The 22,380-nt window shown below is 38.4% G+C and overlaps 1 protein-coding gene across 1 annotated transcript in view; it reads left to right on the forward strand.

Moving 5' to 3' along the window:
• Positions 1-10,759, forward strand: part of LOC148013574 (secretory carrier-associated membrane protein 1-like) — a 28,831-nt gene extending 18,072 nt beyond the window's left edge. Inside the window, exons 5-13 of the mRNA XM_087668360.1 lie at positions 5,347-5,380; positions 5,458-5,580; positions 9,133-9,201; positions 9,333-9,426; positions 9,519-9,564; positions 9,713-9,780; positions 9,882-9,930; positions 10,077-10,142; positions 10,221-10,759. Of these exons, the coding sequence (XP_087524486.1) occupies positions 5,347-5,380; positions 5,458-5,580; positions 9,133-9,201; positions 9,333-9,426; positions 9,519-9,564; positions 9,713-9,780; positions 9,882-9,930; positions 10,077-10,142; positions 10,221-10,304 (633 nt within the window). The 3' untranslated portion in view covers positions 10,305-10,759. The remainder of the gene's footprint in view (positions 1-5,346; positions 5,381-5,457; positions 5,581-9,132; positions 9,202-9,332; positions 9,427-9,518; positions 9,565-9,712; positions 9,781-9,881; positions 9,931-10,076; positions 10,143-10,220) is intronic.
• Positions 10,760-22,380: the final 11,621 nt, after the last annotated feature.

The raw sequence follows: 22,380 nt of genomic DNA on the forward strand, positions 1-22,380 counted from the left end.
GGGGAGAGACTGATGGCTCAGATCTGCACACAAGGGTGAGAAACTTGCATGGAAGATATGAGATTGAATGGGGGAAGCCTATCTATTTATAGATGAGGATGGACTCTCCCAAATTAGGGTTTCTTTGAACTCTCTTGAACCGCTTCTTGTTTTAGGGTTTTCATTAAATTAAGCCGGTTTTGGGACTGTTTAAGTGGCTAATCAGCATGGAATGCATTCCTTGGCTCAACACCCATTCAGTTTTATCTTTTCCATGCAGGTTTCTCACCCTTGTGTGTAGATCTCAGCCATTAGTCTCCCACCACGTCGTAGTTCAGCCTTCGCGATTGCTTCAATTACCTCGTTTGCTCCTCTATTGGGGTGTTCTACTACTATGTTTTATTGCCGCGTTTTATTGTGGCATTCTACTGCAGCGTTCTACTGCGGTATTTTACTATGGCATTCTACTATTGCGTTTTACTGCTATGTTCTACTGCGGCGTTTCACTACTACGTTTTGCTACTTCGCCTACATCATTAGGCATCATCTTGTGCAGTCGCCTCAGTCTCCTCACACTCTGGTGATCAACATTTGGTGTTTCTCTCACTCCGTCACTCCAACTAGTGGTCACAACACTTGGGATCTATCTTCGGTGGACATCAATCTCCGACACAGTGCTCTGCCCTTGGGTGTCATAAGATGACGTACCAATGAGACAGTAGGGTTTGCGGGGAGGAGCACGGAGTGAACTCGGCAAACATGGAGAAGATAAGAGAAGAGAGAAGAAACTCTGACGAATGGAATGATGAGGATTTGAATCATAGAGTGAATGTGATATAAGGAAACAAGGATGCCGTAGCACAAGGAAGATGATGAAGACAGCCACGAACCATGAACCGCAATGCCCTCCTAAAGGGGTGTGAGGGTAGTGGAGAGGCTAGAGAGAAGAGGTAATGGACTGAATGAATAAGCCGTGAGGAATGAATGAGAGAGTGGCCTATAAATAGGCATAGTCAGTCTAGGATGGTGCCCCTTTTTGGGGCTGCAAACCCTGAACGCAAAATGTAGAAACGCAAAAACGCAAATTGCGGGTGAAGGGTTTCTCAACACCTCTTCTCAGGCCTAAAAAGGGAAACAAGAGAAGAGTGAGGTGGAGATGCAATGCTACATGCTGAAGAATGCTCATGTAGCAAGTGCCACTTGGATAGTGTTCCTCGTGGGAAAATTGTTCACTTGCCCAAGCGCCCTAGTACAAAGCAGGGTTGTCAGATACGAAAGGTACGATACGGTATGGTATGATAAAATACGGTACTAATTGGTACCTTATGATTTTATAAGATACGGTACGATATTAGTACGAAACAAAAACAAAAACTTGGTTATTTTGGATTATAGATAATAGAACACATGTTTAGAGCTAAAATAGCAATGTTACTTGAGTTAATAGGATGAATACATGAGGATAACAAGGAAAAACCTCATGCACTACATGCGCAATGCACTACTAGAAGACAGATGGGAGTGTATATGTAATACATCAAAGAACAAAGCAAAGTTTAGGGTGGATGGACAAATAGGCTCTTCATTCTTTTGTGTGTGTGTGTGTGTGTGTGTGTGACGAGAGAGAGAGAGAGAGAGAGAGAGAGAGAGAGAGAGAGAGAGAGAGAGAGGGGGGGGGGGGATGCTCTTGAAATTGCATACTCATCTTGGAAGTTGGGAGAGAGAGAGAGAGAGAGAGAGCGTGTGTGTGTGTGTGAGGGAGAGGCTTGAAATCATGATAATAAACATAAGGCTTAGGAGTTGGAAGATACTGTATGGTCTAGTCTTTAGAGGCAAAAAAAAATCTGTTTTTTGGTACGAAATGGTATGGATACGTAGTGTAGGATACGGTACGAACCGTACAGAACGAACTAGTTCGTTCGTAGTACGAATGTAACCATGGTACAAAGATGATGAAAACATGCAATGCATAGGAGGAATGTCGGACTTTGTGTGGTGCCGAGAACCATAAGGATATGCTTGGACTCGATCTTGGGAGTTGACTCCATGCTGACCAAGGGACGGAGAAGATCCACCTTGTATTTTGAGAATACCACGTGAAAGGAGACCTTTGAAGATAGTTAGGAGATTGGATGAGCTGTAGAACCCCAAATTCCACCTCAGGAGAGAAGCCACTAGCTCCGTGACTCCATGCTGGAAGGAATACGAAGGCCTAGCCACCAAGTCACGCGCTGAAGACCCAAGGGCCCCTATCTAGGTAGATCCTCTAGATCCTGGGTATGAGTAGAGGAAATGACTGCTCAAAGGAGAGCCACTCCTCGAAAGTGAAAGGTGGTGATATGTTAAGAACTTCATGGCACATAGGGTCCCTCTTTGAATTTGAAGTAGTAGAAGTAGGAGCCCCTTGAGAAGTCGAAGAAGAATAGGAAGCCCCCTCTGAGGGCGAAGTAAGAAAATCCCCCTCTGAATCCCAGTCTGAGAGAGAAAGGGAATCCAACCACTCATGCCTTACAGACTGCGAAGCATCTGATGATGAAGGAAGTGCCGATGGTTGTGCCGAAGAAGGTATCTGGGGCTTGGAAGTAGAAGATGGAAAGCACCCAGAAGTGGCCTCTCGAACCTGAGTGGAAGAGGGTGGGGAAGAAGAAGGCTCAAGATGAGCCAAGCGTGGGGAACAGTCGCGGGCTCTCAAGAGAGTGGACTGTGGAGGAGATGTGTCATGTGGTGGAAGCCACTGTACTCGAAAGTGGGTGGGGGAAACCTCCACGCAGTGGGGTGGTATTTAGGAGGGCTTATCGCCTTGGAAGGTTTGAGAGCCTCTGTGTGCTCGAAAGGACTTAGTGCGCATCGGGTGTGGCTTATTACCTCGAGCATAATACCCTGATAGCTGATGTAGAATGATCTCTGTGGTTTAGAAAGGAGAGGTGGCACAAGGAGTGCCTGGTGGAAGACGCATATACTCCGAGGGGGGGGGTGGGGAGCAAAGGTCGAAGTCGATAGTCTTCGGTGGGATGACCGTTCGTGCTGCAGTAGGAGCACCGAGTAGAAGGGCAATCTGTTGAGGGAGACGCCATGGTACCGGTGTGGTAAACTGGATAAGGGAGGGTGGGAGGGAGAAAAAGGATATCTCCCAATGCGTAACGGAAATGATAGAGAAATCAAATGTTGATGCGTAACCCGTCACTGGTCTTTGTCTTCTTTGATGAGGAGGAGAGAGAAAGACTAAAAACGCAGGTTACAGGAGAGAGAAATACTAAAAACGTAGGAAAAACTAGCAGTAGCAATATGTATGCTGAAATTAGCTCCGAACAGTGTGTGGTAGGCTCCGAATAGTGTGTGGTAGGCTGGAAACAGGCACCAAACTGTTATAGACAGCAATGGCCAGCTTGGACCGCGATGACCTCTGTGTCGGGGGTGTGGGCAACAAGCTGAAACACCTGAAATCTGCAAAAACGAGATTGTTTTCTGAATGGAGAGTGAACAGCAACAGTCACTTTGCTGTAAATAGCTGCAAATTGTGGGTGGAAGGCTGGAAACAAGCGCCAGATTGTAGATGACAGCAAGGGACAGCTGAGACTGCGATGACCTCCGCGAAAGGGGTGTGAGCAGCAAGCTGAAAACACCTGAAACTTTCAAAAACGAGATGTCGATGTAGCGGAAGAAGAAGAGAAGTGGATGCTGAACCTGCCACCGGTCTTTGCCGTCAGTGGAGTGGAGGATCTTTGCCATTGTTTGAGCATATCCAGCTTTGATACCATGTCAAAAGATGACGTACCAGCGAGGCAGAAGGGTTTGCGGGGAGGAACACAGAGTGAACTCAGCAAACACGAGAAGAGAAGAGAAGAGAGAAGAAACTCTGATGAATGGAATGATGAAGATCTGAATCGTGGAGTGAATGTGATACAAGGAAACAAGGGTGCCGTAGCCCAAGGAAGATGATGAAGATAGCCACGAACCACGAACCGCAATGTCCTCCTAAAGGGGTGTGAGGGTAGTGGAGAGGCTACAGAGAAGAGGTGACGGACTGAATGAATCAGCCGTGAAGAATGAATGAGAGAGTGGTCTATAAATAGGCACAGTCAGTCTAGGATGGTGCCCCTTTTTGGGGCTGCAAACCCTAAACGCAAAACGTAGAAACACAAAAAATGCAAATTGCGGGTGAAGGGTTTCTCAACATTGGGCACATTGTATACTCTTACATTCATTTACAACATTCATTCACTTCAGAGTTGTGTTCTTTCTATCCCTTCTTTTGTTTGTGTTTGAGTTTTGAGTTTTGTGTTCTGGATCTTAAGTATTTCGTATGCAATATCGACTTTGTCAGATATAAAGAAATTTGCATGTTTGGATATTCAGTCTAGGAAATCAACAAAATGGCCCTTTAGTCAATATAAATTTAGGCTTTAATTCTTAATCTTTAATTTATAGCAAGAGGATGTCCTGACGATATTAGTATCTTGTCAGTGGAAAATGATTCAGGCAGCATAAAGTAATTTGCATGTCTGGATATTCAGTCTAGGAAATCAACAAAATGGCCCTTTAGTCGATATAAATTTAGGCTTTAATTCTTAATCTGTAATTTAAAGCAAGAGGATGTCCTGACGATATTAGTATCTTGTCAGTGGAAAAATGATTCAGGCAGCATTTGTGAATGCATATTTTATGAATAATGTGCCCTTTCAGTGTGGTCAAGTTCTGGCTATTCATTGGTTTGTTCCATCACTCGGTGGCTAGTACAATATTCCTTCACCATACTTCAAAGTAATGGATCAACCTTGCGTGTAAGGTTTCAATCAGTCCAAGATATCTATTGAGCCTGGCCCATGCTCAATAAACCTGGACAAACTAGTTAGTATTGGGTTAAACTCGAGGTCCATGCTTGAGCTCGTGCACTATTCTCACCCACTCATGCACTATTCTCCCTCACTCTTGCTGTTTTCTAGCTCAATATGCTTGAGCATGAGCTTTAGTCTGAACGCTATTGATGTTCCATTTGTAGCTGTGTTTGGCATTCTAGCTCAATCACACATAAGCTCGAGTGTGGATGTGATTGGAATCCGAGATCAATCATTTGATATGTGGCTCATATACTTGCATCGTGAAGTCATTCCTTCGTTATTCTCTGTTGCCTCTCATTCTTGCTGACTATCATTCTTAATCATGTCCAATCTCTTTAGGCCTCTTCAAGTTATTATTTGTTGGGATTCACTATTTCCAAGATTCAAGCATTCTCTTTTTAGTTGTTTTAGAGGCATACAAATTTGGTGGTTATTATAGCTGGATGCTGTTAATGACTGCCTTTGTGAGGGATTTGTGTGAAAGAGAGTTTCAAATTACGTAAGTTCCTTTTGTGATCTGCTTTTGCAGGAACTGAAAAGAAGGGAGGATGCTGTTGCAAAAGGTGTGGTAACATTAGTAACAGAAATATGTGATAGCTTTTCCATGAAAAGTTGATGAGTAACTTTTTGCTAATTGCAGCTGGAATTGTGTTGGAGGAGAGAAATTGGCCACCCTTTTTTCCAATTATCCATCATGATATTCGTGGGGAAATTCCTGTGCATCTCCAGCGCATACAGTATTTTGCGTTTGCGAGTTGGCTAGGTCAGTATAACCACTTATGATTGAGCTGTTGTTTGAGGATTACTTGTTTTGTCACGGAATTAAGTGGCCTGTTGACCTGAAGTCCTTAAGGAGGTCATTGTTTTGATTCTGTAAAATAAGGGGTGATAACTATTGTCTTTTACCCGCTCTTCGATACCAATATGAGGAACTATTAGTGTGCAGTTTTTTTCTAACGTGCATGTTAGTTGAAATATTCTCATGTGTTGGTTTATTTTTAGTGCACTTTGTCACATCTTTCTTGTCATGTGTATACAAGTGAAGTTGCTACTTTCTGCAGATCGTTATATGCACATGCCTATATTGAAGGCGCGTGTTCTTAATAAAAGGTATTTTGAATTATTTACATTAGATCTGTCTTTGTGTATGTACTCCTTTCTTCTATGGCAGTAGGTGCTCTTGATATGTCCCAAGAAGTTGTAGACATAAACGTTTTGGTTGAACAGGACATTTTTGTGAAATTCCTTCACATTAATTTTCTGAGCAGTCGGAGCTCCTGAAGTGGCCAGATATTTCTGAAGGGGTGGGATAATCCCTGAGAAGTTTGTGAACATATTTTTCCTCGTTGAAGTTGTACTCCAGTACTTAAAGCTATGCTCTTGAGTGACACAACTGTAGATTATGTGATCGGTCAACTAATAGATGTCTTGAAGGTTTGAATCAACCTTTGAACTCATAAACTTGTGCCTGTGACAAAGGTGTGCATGATCTTACTGCGCTTTTGGGTGACCACCAGTGAACCAAATAATTGCCTATGATGAAATATTAAACTGATTGTATGCTGTGGTCGTTTCTCACTTTTGGACACAGAAGCCTAACACTTGAACAAGTGTGGCTGCTGATGTGGATGGAGACTAGATTGTGTCCTCTCTTTCTTTTGTGCTGTATATCATGCAATGTTTGTGTAGATCAGTGCTTATCCTTATCTGAGGTCATGTGTCTCCCATCTGTTCACATTGTGTACCTTGATTCACACAGGAGGTGCAAAGGAACCTTTGACAAGATAGTTGTGGTAAAAATGGAGAGATAGTTCTTTATTCTTGTTGCTGGCAGGCTAACCTTTATAGAGATGTGGTGTGAAAAGAGGGAGAGAGAAGTTCCATTCAGTAGCAGTGGTGGCAGTTGTGAAACCTGAAATTGGGCCTGTTATTCAGTGATACGTTTTTGATTCTGTGGAATACTGTCCTTGCTCTTAAATGAGATCTTACCATATCTGAGTATTCCCCCTAAACAATAGATGTTTGCAGGAGACATACCTTTCATCATTAAATGTTGTTGCATCTTCCATTCATTTTCCAAGAGCTTTAATCTATCTGTTTTTCTACCTTATAACTGACAAGTCACGTTCCTGATATTGTGCAGAACCTGGTAATGCACATATGCATATGCTTCAGTCTAGCTACTCACTCTCAAGTGTGATGCCATACTTGTATGGGTGTAAGCGTAACAAGCTAGGCTTTAGTATTCATGACTATTTTGTGGCCATCGTAGTATACACTTATTCTAATGGTTACGATATCTATAATTGTAGCAGATTTAGCTATTTTGGACTCCTTTTGTAGACCTTGGATTTAGGAAAGGTTGATGGGTAACTACTACCCATTATAATCTTATGTAAAAAGTGAGGATGTGTTGATCATTGGAAAGCGAGAAAGACAAAGTGTGAACACTGGTAGAAAGAAAGGACACATAAAAACAGGAACTCACAATGTACGGGCAATGAAATCCATAAGATGAAGCATGGGATGCACAATACAACACTAGCATGGTATTGGCACAATAATGGTCAGCATCAGTGCTTCCAGTCTCTCTCTCTGAGGATGCAAGATGATGCGGTACAACAATGAGAGTGGAGTGGAGCATATATAGAAGCCTCAGGATGAGACCTTGGATAGTTGTAGAAACCTTGAATGGGCCGGTGCCTAGTTGCCTTTGTGATTCACTCAATTGAAGGCTAAACAAAGTGCTCAAGTTCCATGACACATACCAAACTAACGTCTCTCTCATATCATGGGTGATTAGTACAATATAACATACAATGATGGGGAACATACAAGCCCTTGGGGACCATTGCCACGTCCCATACCACACTAGTAGATTAACCACCACCAAGGTGCTTTGGAAAGACACTGATATCGATGGTGATCATACTCAATACTTGACAACAAAGTGTGGAAATCGTCAAATCTCGTTGCTTGTCACCAATGCCTTGCAAAAGCACACCATGACCATTTATCTCCCTCCTTCAGCCACCCCATCAAAGTCCTCCCTCCATGTGAGGAAAGACTAGTAGCAACCATTGCTTGCTGTCGAGGCCTCCCATCATGGATTTGGAAGTCATGCCAACTCTAGTATTTGAACCTCTAGACTAATGCATGTAGAAAGCCTCCCTCAAGGTCCATTGCATTGACATTAGTGAGGTTGGTAAGCCCCACCACCACCCTCTAATAGTCCCTCTTTAGCTTGAGAACTCGCAAGGGATGACAACATCACTAGGGCTAGAAAATGAGTTCTTGGGTCATTGTGCCATTTAAGTTAGAGTCCGAGGATGATGAGTTGAAGTTGACCTTATCCTTCTTCTGAAAAGCTTTTGAAGATGCCTCTTCTTGCCATAGAAGCACTCAACTGTTTTTTCACACCTTAAGAGCTGCAAAAGCTTGAACATGTGGAGGACCAGCTTGGGACCACAACCTCCATTGTAGCTTGAGTGGTGACTAATGTTCCAACAACATAGGTGTTATGTGAAGAAAGCTCACTATATTGATCAAGGTTTGCTCTCTTAAGGCATTGGCCTCACCATCAAACTTGAAAGGGAGCTTGCATTGCAAAGCACTGATCCCACGGATGGGGTTTGAAGGTGCTACAAAGCTGCTGTTACACATTTATCTGCTTTGCAGACTGCCTTGCATACTGCTCTTACACATTTGTTGGAAGGTGTTACAAAGCTGCTCTTACATATTTGTCTGCTTTGCATACTGCCTTGGAGGTTATCTCCTCTTGGATGGCCTCTCCATCATCACATCTTTCTCAGATGCCTGCTTTTTGGACTAGCATGAGGATGCATAATTCAAGCAAGAAACGCCCAGTAGAAATATGGAGAATGATAAGCTGTCTCTTATGGTTTGTAGAGGAATATCAAAAGTGCATAATGCAAGATAGAAGTAATGCAAGTTAGAAACATTCTGTCAAAATATATAGGGGATAGAGAGTTAAGAGAAAAAGATAAACAATACAAATGCATTTTAATGAAACTTCATTAACCCTCTTCCTCTATTTTCTGAAAGCAAACCCATTATGCTCGTAAAGTATAGAGACTTGCTTGGATTTGTGCACAGCTTATGAGGAATTGTTCCATTGCTGCAAGAGAAGATTTAGTCTTATGTGGCACATCTCTTTTCACAAGTTATCATTGGATATGATTCCTACCTTAAGGGCACGATCTTAGTTGTTTTTGAAGCTCAACATTTAGTTTCTGTCCATAACTGCAAGTCTTATGTTGTTGTATTATGCTTATTAAGTTTGCACGCCTTGCAGGGATTTGTATCTGTTTGACATGGAATGTGGTTGCTGTCACTGCTGGCTGGATTAAGGGGATAGATGGTGGTATCATTCTACCTGACATCAAGAGTTGTTTTTGCTTCAAGTTTTACTTGTGGATTTTTGAACTAGCAGGTCATTTTATTTCAATGGTTAGCATGCTGTCACACCATGGATAACATCCCACTTGCTTGTAGGGGTAAAGATTTGGCTCCTTGCTCTTATCTATGCACTATCTGGAATTCCTGGATCATATGTGCTATGGTATAAGCCATTGTATCGAGCAATGAGGTATGAACAGTCTCTTTGACGATGCCACAAAAAATGGAATAATAGCTGACTGGCTCAATTTTGTTCTCTTACCATCTTTCAAATATGTGCAGAACTGAGAGCGCCTTGAAATATGGATGGTTCTTTCTATTCTATTTGGTAAATAAACTACATGACTTGAAGTGAATCATGGTGGCCAAGTAACATGCTGTTGTGTGAGATGATTGTTTCTTACTTTCTTTTGTCTATTTGTTTGTTTTTTTGTTTTTTATGTTTTTTGGGGGGGGGGGGATTGTGTGGTTGGCAGCTACATTTGTGCTTCACTATATTCGCAGCAGTAGCACCTCCTGTGGTATTCAAAGGAAACTCCCTTGCGTAAGTGTCATGTCTAGCTTGACTATAGATACTTTGATATACTCCATCCTGCTAGCATTGCAATTATCAGGTGGTGGGGCTGATTTGTGCTTTTGGATCAGGGGTATCTTACCTGCTATTGGTATATTCTCCAATTCTGCAATAGTTGGGGTAAGTCTTTGTTATTCTGTTACCAAGATATTTTGATCAGGTTGGTTTCTGGCTGAATGTGAGAGACTGAACAGCACAGTGGAGGATTTAGGGGTCAGCGTGAAGCTTGAAAACTTGATATAAGATTGACATGTTTTCCTTGACAGATCTTTTACCTGGTTGGCTTTGCTTGCTTCTGTTTGGAGGCTTTGCTCAGCTTGTGGGTTCTCCAGGTAAAACCTCATTGCTGAAACATGCGTATGTGTTCTCTGCTGATGTGACTGGGCTGATTGATATGTTTTGTTGTGCAGCAAGTTTACATGTATTTCAGAGGGTCTGGGAAGGCTGCAGAATTTAAGCGGGATGCTGCCAGGGGAGCCGTGAATGCTCTTTAATGAGGTGCACGTTTGGATCTTTTTGTGAGACTGTTCATGCTCTTGCATCTCGGGAGGTTTGAGTTGATGGGTTAGGTTCAGAGTATTAGAAGTGACGGTTGCAATAACTACTCCTATGGTGGGCAACAAAAATGGAAATTTTAGTTGTGCTAGATAGTGTATACCTTGCCATTGATACCTCAACAGTAACTTTGAGCACATTCATGAAGTGAAGTTAGGCTTGGGCTGAATCATATATTCCTGTTTTCCTCAATAAATATGTCAGTTTGGGATTGGGGTTAAGAAGAAGTTACATTCCGAGCTTGTAATTAGTTTAGTTTGTACCATGGGACTTGAGGTTACTAATTTTGGTTCAGATAGCCCCAATGCATCTTCTTGGGTGAATATTTTTTGACACTATTATTTGTTGTAAAGCTGATTTTTTAACTAAAATGCAGACATAGCTCTATTCTTCATTGTCCCATGTTTTGAGCGGCTTTCCCTGGTTGCTTTTTGGAAACAACTCTTTTAGTTTGGTGATGCCAAGCATGTTTTATTTTCGTGGTTATTTAATGCTTCACCTCGCACTTCTTTGTGCAGTTTTCCAAGTTGAGCATTGTTGGCCTCATATTTTTGTTGAAAATCACTTAACAAAAGCTAAGTAGCTATTAGTGATCCCTTCTAGCAGTAAATTTGCTGATCACATTAAAGGCTAGCTATCTTATTGCGATGGCAAAAGAGGCCAAAATGGTGATGACTGAAAGCTTATGAATGTCATTGAGCTTGTAGTAAGGTAAATGTTTCTTCAACAAGCATAGAATGAATGTAGTAATTACCTTTGCACAAAGTCTAGTGTTAGGTGCTCTTCTTGCTTTACTTTGAATTGTGATGTTTTCATCCTTTTGGGCCAGACCAAGGATGAATCCAAAGTGGGCAAGTGTAACATAAGAGTCCATTTATGAGAAATTGATTGGTAGTCCATTGTCTATTGTAAAGAAGGGGAATAGTTGGGCAATCATGATTTATGATGCTATGACATGTAAGATACTACTGCGACAAGTAAACACTTGAACAAAGAGAATGTTGGTTGGTGGATGATTGGATATGGCTACTCCAAGATAAGCTAGTGAAATTGTAAACTAGTAGTAGCCAAAAGAGAACCATGGGCAGTCCATCACTAAGGCAAAATGGCCACAACAAAATTCTCCAAAGAAAAACCTCAAGAGACTTTGGGAGTTTTCATACGTGGGGTTTGTGACTCAAGGCATTCTAGAAGCACTAGAATGAGATTAACATGAATATCTTGCTTTATTAGCACATGGTTCTATGTGATTTGAAATGAATTCGACTTTTTTGCTCCATTGCTATGTGCATTTGGAACTTGTGTAAGAACTAGTGAGGAGGGACAAATCTTGTTTGTTTGGCTAGAGATGTCGACTGTAAGTTACTAATTTCTTCAAAATTTCCAATCCAATATGGTCAACATTGGCTTCTTGAGGATACTTGAATGCGATATACGGATCTCATCATGAAGTTAGAGACATATGCTTAGTGACTAACGAAGGGAATACTAGTTGTACTAAAAATTAATGTGGCATTGAACCAATTAAAAAGATGATATGAAAAGTCTCACTTCTAATCATCCTAGGACATTATGTGTTGTTATGGAAACAACAAAGCTAGATGCCTTGTTCAAAAGGCGCTTTTGTTGCAAGTCTCAAAATGTTCTAGGATTTTCAATGTCAAATATAAGAGCACAAAATGTCCTAGGTAATGCAAAGGAGAAATCCAAAAGGCCTTGAATGAATGAATGGAAGTTCATTCAACAATGTTTTTTAGATGATGAACATCACACTTCAAGAAAAAGAGCTTATACTAGCCAATTTGTTACCAATAAAGATTTCTAACAACTACATGGGAACAAGTGTCTTTTCATAGTATGCATCTTTCACAACATTTTTCAATTGGAGCTTCTCTTATTCCTTTTATTGAGGATGATGAGGTGGAGAGCAAATCCAGTCAAAATAATGATGTAGTAAGGCTCCTTTGGAAAGTCTTTAAGAAATGATAAGATTGTAGTACCTTTGGTTGTTTGAAGCTCATTTGGTGAATGTAGATACTAGTGATATAACTTTTCTAAACTGTTTTCCTTTTGACATGTAATGTTTGTAAGATTGGATTTGGTGGTAGCACCATATTTCCCTTGATCCAAAACTTTTAGGGTCTACAATACTACAAAACGTACCTGTCCACGGTAGTTGGGGGCTCTATCGTAATGACAAAAGCTGTAAGGGAAGTTGTCACAAATTTCCCAAAGTAACAGGCAAGAGAAATTTCCATCCGAGGTCTAATAATTGATCTATTCTAACTCGTGGCAAGGTCAATCTAGTTAGGATAGAAGCAAACAAAAATAAATAAGATTTGACAGATGTGATAATGATATTCACTACTACAAACACACCAAGGTAGACATCATAGTCAGCATTCATAGATTGCATCGAATGGACCATTTCACCCGTACATGATACATGGGATTTGATTGAATCACTGCAAAATGCTGTTTAATCTCACCTAGATGATTATCTAGCTATTTCTTTGATAATAAAAAAATAGTCAAAAGTATTTAGAAAGATCTTACCATTTGTATTTGACGAATTGCACGTAGGGATATTGACAATACGCACAAAGCAAGGGTATCTCGTAACTGATGGATTGAGCAGTAGGCCGGTAGACCACCCAAAAAGGAATATTTATTATTTGATCCATAACTTGCCATTAAGAGGCCTAAGGGGGTAATACTTGATATAGTGACCCAGAGAAAGATGCCTGTTGGTTGGTTTGCCTTTTGGTCTTTTCTTGAAGCACATTTCTAAGGCACTATAATTGTATGTCTTCAAGATGATTATTCAAAAGAAGGTGATGAAATCATAAAGGCTTGTGTTTGCAAGGTAGACAAGGTGAACATTTGAATTTTGTATTGACATAAATGTGAAAAGAGACTAGGAATAGAACATAATAGTGAAATTATGCTATGAAATGGAATATTAGCTTATACGTGTGCAAGTGCACACATCTATTTGTAAGTGTGCCACAAGTGTGTTTTGGAAGTGTATATGCACAAGCATGCATGTGATAGGGATGTGTTTGGGTATAAGTGCATGGATTATAGACCCAATTGAGAGATCCATTTATAGTGATTGAATTGGTTTATACTCTACATTGTTGGTAAATAAAATCATTTAAATGGGATGGACTTGTTACCATATTTTGGTAGTGAGGTGTGTGAACACACTTAGGACTATAGATGCACTTTTTATGCTTTCTAGGAGTTTTCGCTACGCCTTGTACGCCAATACACTTTAAGGCATAACTAGTCTTGTGAATATTCTCTATTGATAGCACTCAACACACTTTTTGTTGTGCTCTCTCAAGCTTCTTTTTCTTCAAATTACATGTGTGCATTACCACAACCATAAATCCAACAATTGGTATCAAAGCATGCTTCAACCTCTTGAAAAAGTGGTCAAAATCATTTGCTTGATTTCCTTTGATTGGGACAGAATTTGACAAGTGTTTGCAAGTTGACATATATTGCAATTGCTTGTAGTGTCGAGTATTCTTAGATTTTGATTCAGGTTTGTTTTGGCATGTGTTTGCACTACTTCAAGTACTACGTAGACTATTTTGTCTTGTGCAAAATTTTCAATAGTAGTCAATTCTATAGACAAGAGGCATTACAATCTACTTATGATGTGTTGCATATCACAAGTTGTTTTTGTGTATATTTTCCTCTATATACATAGCTTTTATATGAAACATAGTCAATGACCATGGCTAGCAATGATTTGTATATTGGTTATTGATGACAAGTTGGATGGAACTAACTATCCATTGTGGGCTTATATGATGCATCATGCATTGGTTGCAAAAGAGGAACATTGTGCATAGAATTTAAGTATGACATGTTGGTGTTTTGGAAGTTGCAAGGATAATAGAAATAGGTGGTATTGAGAATGCTACATCTTCTAGTTTTGTGCGAGTTAGTGCTAGACTGCCACCACCACCTACTCAAGAAAATTCATTGGGATGGCATAAATGCAGAGGCTTGTGTATTAATTGCATTATTTGTTAAAAGTATCATGATCGCACACATTTGGTCATGTAAGCTAGATAAAGATACTTGGGATATAATTACATATTTGTATCAACGAGAAAACGAGGCTTGTGTTTCTTACTTGCATAAACAATTAAGGAGTGAGAATACATATAAAGGTGATTCTATGGACAAATATTAAAGATCTTAGGTTGTAGTTAATTGTTACATACGAGATTTTGCTAAGACAACTCACTTGTGTAGATTATTCTCAATGGTTTGCTTGATTCTCATCAAAGTTTTGCATCTATTATCCATTCAATAATGAAAGGCAATGTGAATACTTTGTCATTTGATGAGTTGGTTTTTGCTTAGCTGTGTGTTGCAGATCAAGATTTTGTGCTAGTTAGAGAAGTAAATGGAAAACTACATTTTCTACTAGTAAGTAGGAATTTGCAAATGTTGTGAAAGATGCATGTACGGATATTGCAAATATATCTCCTTCTAAATTAGAATTTGAAAAGGTTGCGCAGGATACAAAGTGGATGTTTAGTACGCAATGCATCTATAAACCTTCTTTACATGATTTTTGCATTTCTATTGTGGATTTGGATACATGATACTTTGACAATGGCACAAGTAAGCACATTATCTCTCAACATAGTTTGTTTACTTCTCGAGTTTACTCTTAAGAGTAGTATTGCCACATCTGCTAATAACTCCTCTTATCTTGTCAAAGAAGTTGACAAATTTTTATTCATTGTTGTTAATGGCAATACTTTTATACTTACAGATGCTTTGTATGTATTTGAGATTAATGAGGATTAGTTGTCAATTTCTACACTTGCTACGATTGGCTTGATGATCAAGTTTGTTAATTGGCGATGTAGAATTCATGATCTCTTATGTGGTGATACAATTATAACAAATGGTTTAAATGTCATGGATGGTACACACTCAATAATTATGGTATAAGTATAGAATACATGGCATGTGCAGCTATAGATTTGTAGGCTATTTTAGATATAAAAATTTGGCATACATGTTTCACTTGTTTGAATTTTGCTAGTTTGTTGCATATTCAGAAATTTGATATGGTGTCTTCATTGCCTACTCTTGAGGGACTTGCAAAACACATTTGTGAGAGCTTTATATTGAGTAAAATGCAAAAAATCTTCATTTTCCAAATATTTTCAATAAGAGCTATTTGCAAATTGCAACTTGTATACATAGTGATGTTTGTGATCCAATGCAAATACCATCTTTTGGCAACTACATGTATTTCATGTCTTCTATTTGCAAATTGCAGCTTATATACATAGTTGTTTGTGATCCAATGCAAATACCATCTTTTGGCAACTACATGTATTTCATGTCTTCTATTGATGATTATTCCATGTATGCATGGGTATAATTCTTGAAAGCTAAACATGAAGAGTTTTTGTGGTTCAACTAGTTTGTAAGCATGACTGAAAATCTTTCAAGATGTGAAGTAAACACTCTCCGTTTTGATTGAGGAGAAGAGTATGCTTGTAAGGAGTTAATGCATGTTGAATGTGGGATAAAACATCAATGCTATGATGTAGCTATTAAGAGAGAGAACAAATCTCTCATGGAGGTGGTGCAACACATGATTAAAAGTCAAGCTTTGCCACCTCATTTTTACCTTGAGTTTTTTTTGTGTGTAGCTTATGTACTTAACAGGTGTCCCACCCATTACAATCTATCACTCCATATGAGGCTTGGTATAGTAAAAAGCCATTTGCTGCTCATTTGCATGTTTTTGATTGCTTGGCTTATGCATTAGTACTAATAAAACAATGCAAAAGGTTGGATGATAATGCCGTGAAGCACATCTTTGTTAATGTATATTGAAAGCAAAGGTCCACAAGCTATTCATCTACAAACTAAGTATATTTTAGTTAGTGATGCTTAGCCTTTACTTTCATATACTAAAGACACATATATATGCTCACAATATATCTATGACACTTTGTTGTCCTTTTTCTAGGCAATCACATGTAAGGCCAAATGAGGTTGTTTTTCAACCTATGTCACTTTCTCATGAATCGACATATTAGCCTAGTTCTGATGCAAATGTGAATGATGCACTTCTTTATGAGAAAGTAGATTGTGCAATCTAAGTCAATGCCAAAATGGTTGGCACAAACATTGTGTAATAGTAAATTGGATGCACCTTTGTCTAGTCACACTCGTTTCGGCTCTCACAGTGCCTCTTATGCATTAGATTATTATGTACTGGATGTTTCTAGTCTATGTGATGAGTATGAACCTACTTCTTTTGAAGAGGTATAATGTCTAGAAAATTGATGGATGCATCTAGTTTGATTATGATGCTATTTAAAAAATGGTACTTGATTCTAATGTGACTTGCCTTGTGGCAAAAAGGCCATTGGTGCTAAATGGGTTTACAAGTTAAAGCACAAGCTTGAGAGTAGTGTTGATCACTATAAGTCTAGACTTGTGGCAAAGATTTATGCTTAGCATAAGGGCGTTGACTTTAATGAGGCCTTTATTGCCACTTGTCGTATGACAAAAATTTATAGCATTTCTACATTAGTACCTCATAGTAGTGAAAATATACTTTAGTTAGACATTGAAACTACATTTTTGAATGGTGATTGTATGAGAAAGTATATTGTTTTTTTGCCTCGTGGTTCGAAAGGGATAAGAAAATAAAGGTTGAACCAATTAAGAGCACCTTCTATATCGGACATGAGGATGATGTGCCTCTAATAATTGTGGTTTATGTCGATGATATTTTGCTTACTGATCCTAATGAGACATATATTGGTGATTTTAAGGATGAGTTGAATTTAACTTTGGATATGTTAAGTTTGGGCATATTGTATCATTATTTGGGCATTTAGCTCAGGTAGTGTGATGGAGCTATTGGTTTGTATCAAACAGATTATGTTGAGACATTATTGCCAAGATTTGGTATTGAGGATTGTAAGCCTATTGCTAGTCCCATGGAGATAGGTTTGAAGTTGAGCCTTCATGTTGCTAGAGACTACTTTGACTGAGAGAACCTTATATGTCAAACATAAGGGTGTGTGCCTCTAATCCTTGTGGTTTATGTTGATGACATCATTAAGTATGTTTTGTGCATGAGAGATATCCTTTGTGTTCCTTGTGGCCACATCCACTTTTGAAATACTTAAATCTTTTGAGAGCCATTAGTGGTTTATATGAATTGAGATGACTTCATATATCATAGCTTGTGCGTAGCATATATTGCTAGTCCATAAGTCCTAGTTACTTACAATATTTGAACCACAATGGCACAATTTACTTTGCATTGGTGAGATTCCTCCTATTCATCATATGGTTTTTTGTTTGGAATATGATATAGAATGGAATGTCTTTGAAGCAAGTGAGTAAATGATTATGTGAAAACTATCCACATGGTAGTTGAAATATTGTGATGTGGTGCATATTTTTTATTAGTGGATTCTTTTTAATGTGCATGCTGGTTGAAATATTGTCATGTGGTGTACCTTTTTAATGCACTTAAAACCAAATATTTCTTATTATGTGATTACTTTATGCACATGATTACATACACATGCTTTGTATGGGCATATATGTATACTATTGAATGTGTGCATCCTTAATAAAAGGTTCCGCCTCTTAAAAATCTAGAGTATCAACACCATCTTTGACTTGGAATTTTATCATAATTATAACAATCATGTTAAATTCAAAATTTCTCTTTAAAAATCATTTTTTATACTCCTAATAGTCAATATATCAAGGCTAGAATCTATGTTGCATAGTCAAGGCTAACTAGTTAATACTAAGATAATCCCATGGCAAATTAAGTTGAGGAGTTACTATTATTCATGCCAATCATTCTCCTTGTAGACACATGTAGCATAGCCAATATTGATCAATGGTTGGTAGATAAGTTGATTCTTACGATGTTAAGACAATAAAAAGTTAAATCATTAGTAAAACTTTAGCATAGTCAATATTGATCAATGCTTGGTAGATTAAATTGATTCTTATGATGCTAATATAATAAAAAGTTAAATTATTAGTCAAATTTTGGTTGGTTAGTTTAACTCTAAAAAGGAACCTATGATGACCTCGGGTTAGTGATCAAATCAATAGACTAAATCTTTATTTGGAAAAACAAAGAGTTATTATGGGTTATAGCCTCATGATAATGTTAAATTTCCCCTCTCCCTTGTCAACTACTATTAATGTTTAGTACTTAGGTTAGCAAGTTATTTAGGCGTTATTCAAATAGGCTTGTCAATCTTAACTAAATAAAAAGATAGAGAATGAGTTAGTTTGTTAGCTAAAGTAATTAGTTGAATAAAGGGTCGATCGATAAGTGGTGGACAATCATGATGATCTAGCCTTTCCACATAAGCCCCATCCATTTTTATTCATATTTCTCCACTTGTGAAGAGTCGAGCCCACTATTGGAGATAGATGCTTATGGAACACATTTGCAATGCCATCTTCATTCCTAACCAAAGTACATGTATAACTCTCAATAGCCATGATAGTATCATGCTTTTCTTTGCTCTTCAACCTTAGGATTACCTAGAAAATGACCCAAGACAAAGAGGGAAGGACTAAATTTAGGAAATCTCAAATAATTGTTGATGGACAAGTACTTATTTTTGTTAGAGAAGAGGACCAGTCATAAGATTTCTTTAAATGGTATCTTAAAGACTAACATCACTCTCACAACCCATGCATGCTAGACTTAATGGAACACCTATTGTTTCAAGTATTTTAAGAAACACAGCTATAGCTAGCTCTCACATAACCATTGCAAACTCTCCAAATGAATGAAGACAACTCACACAATTACATTCTTGTTGTAGTCCATCCACAAAAGGGTCATCGATAGCTCCATAATCCTTGCAATGTGCATCAAGTAAGATCCACCTCCTTTGCTTCGATCAATGCACAAGCTTTGCGAAGAAGAAGAAGAAGCAAGCAAGCAAGCACTTCTCCACACACACACACACACACACACACACACACACACACACACACACACACACACACACACACACACACACACACACACACTCTCTCTCTCTCTCTCTCTCTCTCTCTCTCTCTCTCTCTCTCTCTCTCTCTCTCTCTCTCTCTCTCTCTCTCTCTCTCTCTCTCTCTCTCTCGTGCACACAAGCGAGAAGCAAGAAGAGAGCTCTCAAGTTTGCACACCACAATAATGAGCTTATCCATTCACTTTATACATGGCCTCAATTTTTGGGTACCCTCCGATTACATTGGCGTAGACTAACCTTCTCTCATTTTGCACATACTATTTTACATTTTGCAACTATTTTTTGACTTACTAGACCATAATTCTTGAAGGTCATATTTGACTTGGATTTTACAATTTGCACAAGAGTGAGCTCGGCCCTCTTTTATAAAAATAATTTCAAATAACTTTGTCCAAAAATTGCATGCACTAAACATTTACTTTATTTTTGGTTCTCTTGTCCTATATTTTAAAATTGTTTTCCCTTCTTTTGGGGCTTCCTTGGTTTCCTTGGTTGCATCTTTCTAGAAGGGGTTAACAAAGAATATTTTCAAAGTCCAAAAAAGGGGGTAGTTGAGATTAAAGAGTATATATGATGTATATGTTGCTTTGGTTGAATAGTACCTAGTGCTACTACGAATGTACTGTTACACGATGATTGGATGTATAATTTAATCCCTTGAAAGGGCTTATTTGTACTTTGGTATGGCCATCTTTTATTGCCAATTGTGGTTAAAAAGTCCTAAGGTGGAGAAGAAACCCTCCATAAGCTACTTGATATATTGGCATTGGAGGGCCTAATTCTAGATAAGGGTAGATGAAACCCAAGATGGCTTGTAGTATCCAATGTCATGATATTTGTTCTAGAGGGAACAAGTTATACAAGATTTAGAATGTTATCTTTCAATTAATTGTATGACTAAAATGATTTTTTGAAGTTTTTTTGGTATATGTTGAAAGGATGTTCAATAAGCCTTGTGTAAACTATTAAGTAAGATAGATGTTTTGATATGTACTCATAAGTGCTATCTAATAATTCTCCTTATGGACACAAGTAGTGTGGCCAATACTGATTGATAGTCGATAAGTTTAAGCCAATTCTTTTGTACTTAGTAAACAAAAATTCAAACTATTAATCAAAGGTCAATCGGTTAGTGTAAGTCGCAGAATGAACTATTAATGGCCTAGGGTTAGTTATCAAATTAATATATTAAAACTTAGAAAAATTTAGAATTGTTATTTGTTATAACCTTAGGATAGTGCTAAATTTCCCTTCCCCTTCATCAACTATTGTAAGCTTTAGTATTAATCAGTAGGTTAGTTAATCTTAACTACATTATAATATAGGGAATGGGTTAGTTTGTTAATTATAGTGCTTAGGTTAGTATGTTGAATAACTTAGTAAAGGCTCGCAATTATTTAATGAAAGTTAGAAAGCTATTGCCAAACGCTATCAAAAAATTCTCCTTGTAGACACAAGTAACATTGTAAGTATTGATTGATAGTTAGCAGGTTAAGCCAATCCTTATGATAGTTAGTAAATAAAAAGTCAAATTATTAGTCAAAGGTTAGTCAGTTAGTTTAAGCCTCAAAAGGAACTATTAACAACCTAGGGCTAGTTATGAAATTAATAGATTAAAAATTAGAAAAAATTAGATTCATTATTGGGTATAACGTTAGGATAATCTCAATGTTCATACCCTTTTATCATGTATTATAATCTTTAGTGTTAAGATTAGTAGGTTAATTAATCTTAACTACATTAGAAAATAGAGAACGGATTAATTAGTAAAATTAAGGGGCTTAAGTTAATATGCTAATTGAATATTTTAGTAGATTTTTAGTAGTTATTTAATAAAAATGAGTAAACCATGCCCCCCTCTCCCCTGTCGCCTAATTGATCACCCAATGTGGCCTCATGTCTCACTAACTCGATGACACTAGCCCCCCAATCTTCTGGATTCTTCACACCAATCTTCTGGATTCTTCACACCCTCTCTCGCCAGTGCATATTAAAGACTCATTCCCCTCCTCTTCCCATGCAAGCACTCGTATGAGGGCCAATGATAAGGAGCATCTCCCTAGTTGTAGGTTCAATGAGAGCATTTGCGAGTCCCTTAGCTATAGGGCCATGTTTACTAATAATGTGTTTCTCATCCTCCCATGTGAGACATATTGTCATTACTACCTCAACCATGGTTTCATTAACCATTCTTATTCCCATAAGCTCATTGTTGTAGGCAAATAGGTTCATCTTTGTATTAATCTCTTGGGAAGCACTTAATTGTGGGTTGTCTTGACTTTTAAAACATATCTTTAGCCATGCTAAAGGCATATATGTTGTGATGTGGTTTGGCTTTAACCTAGCAGGAGGTTTGGGCTTACTTGAGCTCATCTTATTTACTTGGTTGTCATCTAACTTTAGAATTCACTAGTTGATGCTTTAGGTTTGTCCTTATTCTTAGTTTGTTTAGTTTTTGTCATAATCACAAGGTTTGCAATAGTTGGGGCTGCTATTGTTCTAGATCCACAAATAGGGTTGTATGTCTTTCTTCTTTTAAGGCACAAGAGTGATATCAATGGAGGGTTGTTGCTATTGTGGATCCTCTATTAGATGAACATTGGTTTTGTAGTCTTTTTGGAGCTCATGGTTGACTTCTCGACTGGGGATGTTGCTTGTTGTTTTGGTATGGATGTCACAATGTAAGGACTTAAAAAAGGATATCTGTCTTGGCTTGGATATCTAGAATGTGTGATTGCCATAATAGCATCCTTACACATGGAGTAGGGATTTTAGCATCCACCTTGGTATGGTATTTCCTTGTAGGGCGCTTAAACCTTCCCCAAGATCATCTTCTTAATATCTATCTTGGACTCTTCCCTCTTTGTGGGGGTTCCTTCATTAGGATATCTTGGCATCCATCCCTTTCTCTATTTGTGTTTTTTTCTTCTTAATAGGGAGTGTGATC

Source organism: Lygodium microphyllum, chromosome 26 (genome assembly GCF_053477565.2).
Source record: "Lygodium microphyllum isolate KBCC chromosome 26, Lygodium_microphyllum_v1.1.10, whole genome shotgun sequence".
Classification (NCBI taxonomy): domain Eukaryota; kingdom Viridiplantae; phylum Streptophyta; class Polypodiopsida; order Schizaeales; family Lygodiaceae; genus Lygodium; species Lygodium microphyllum.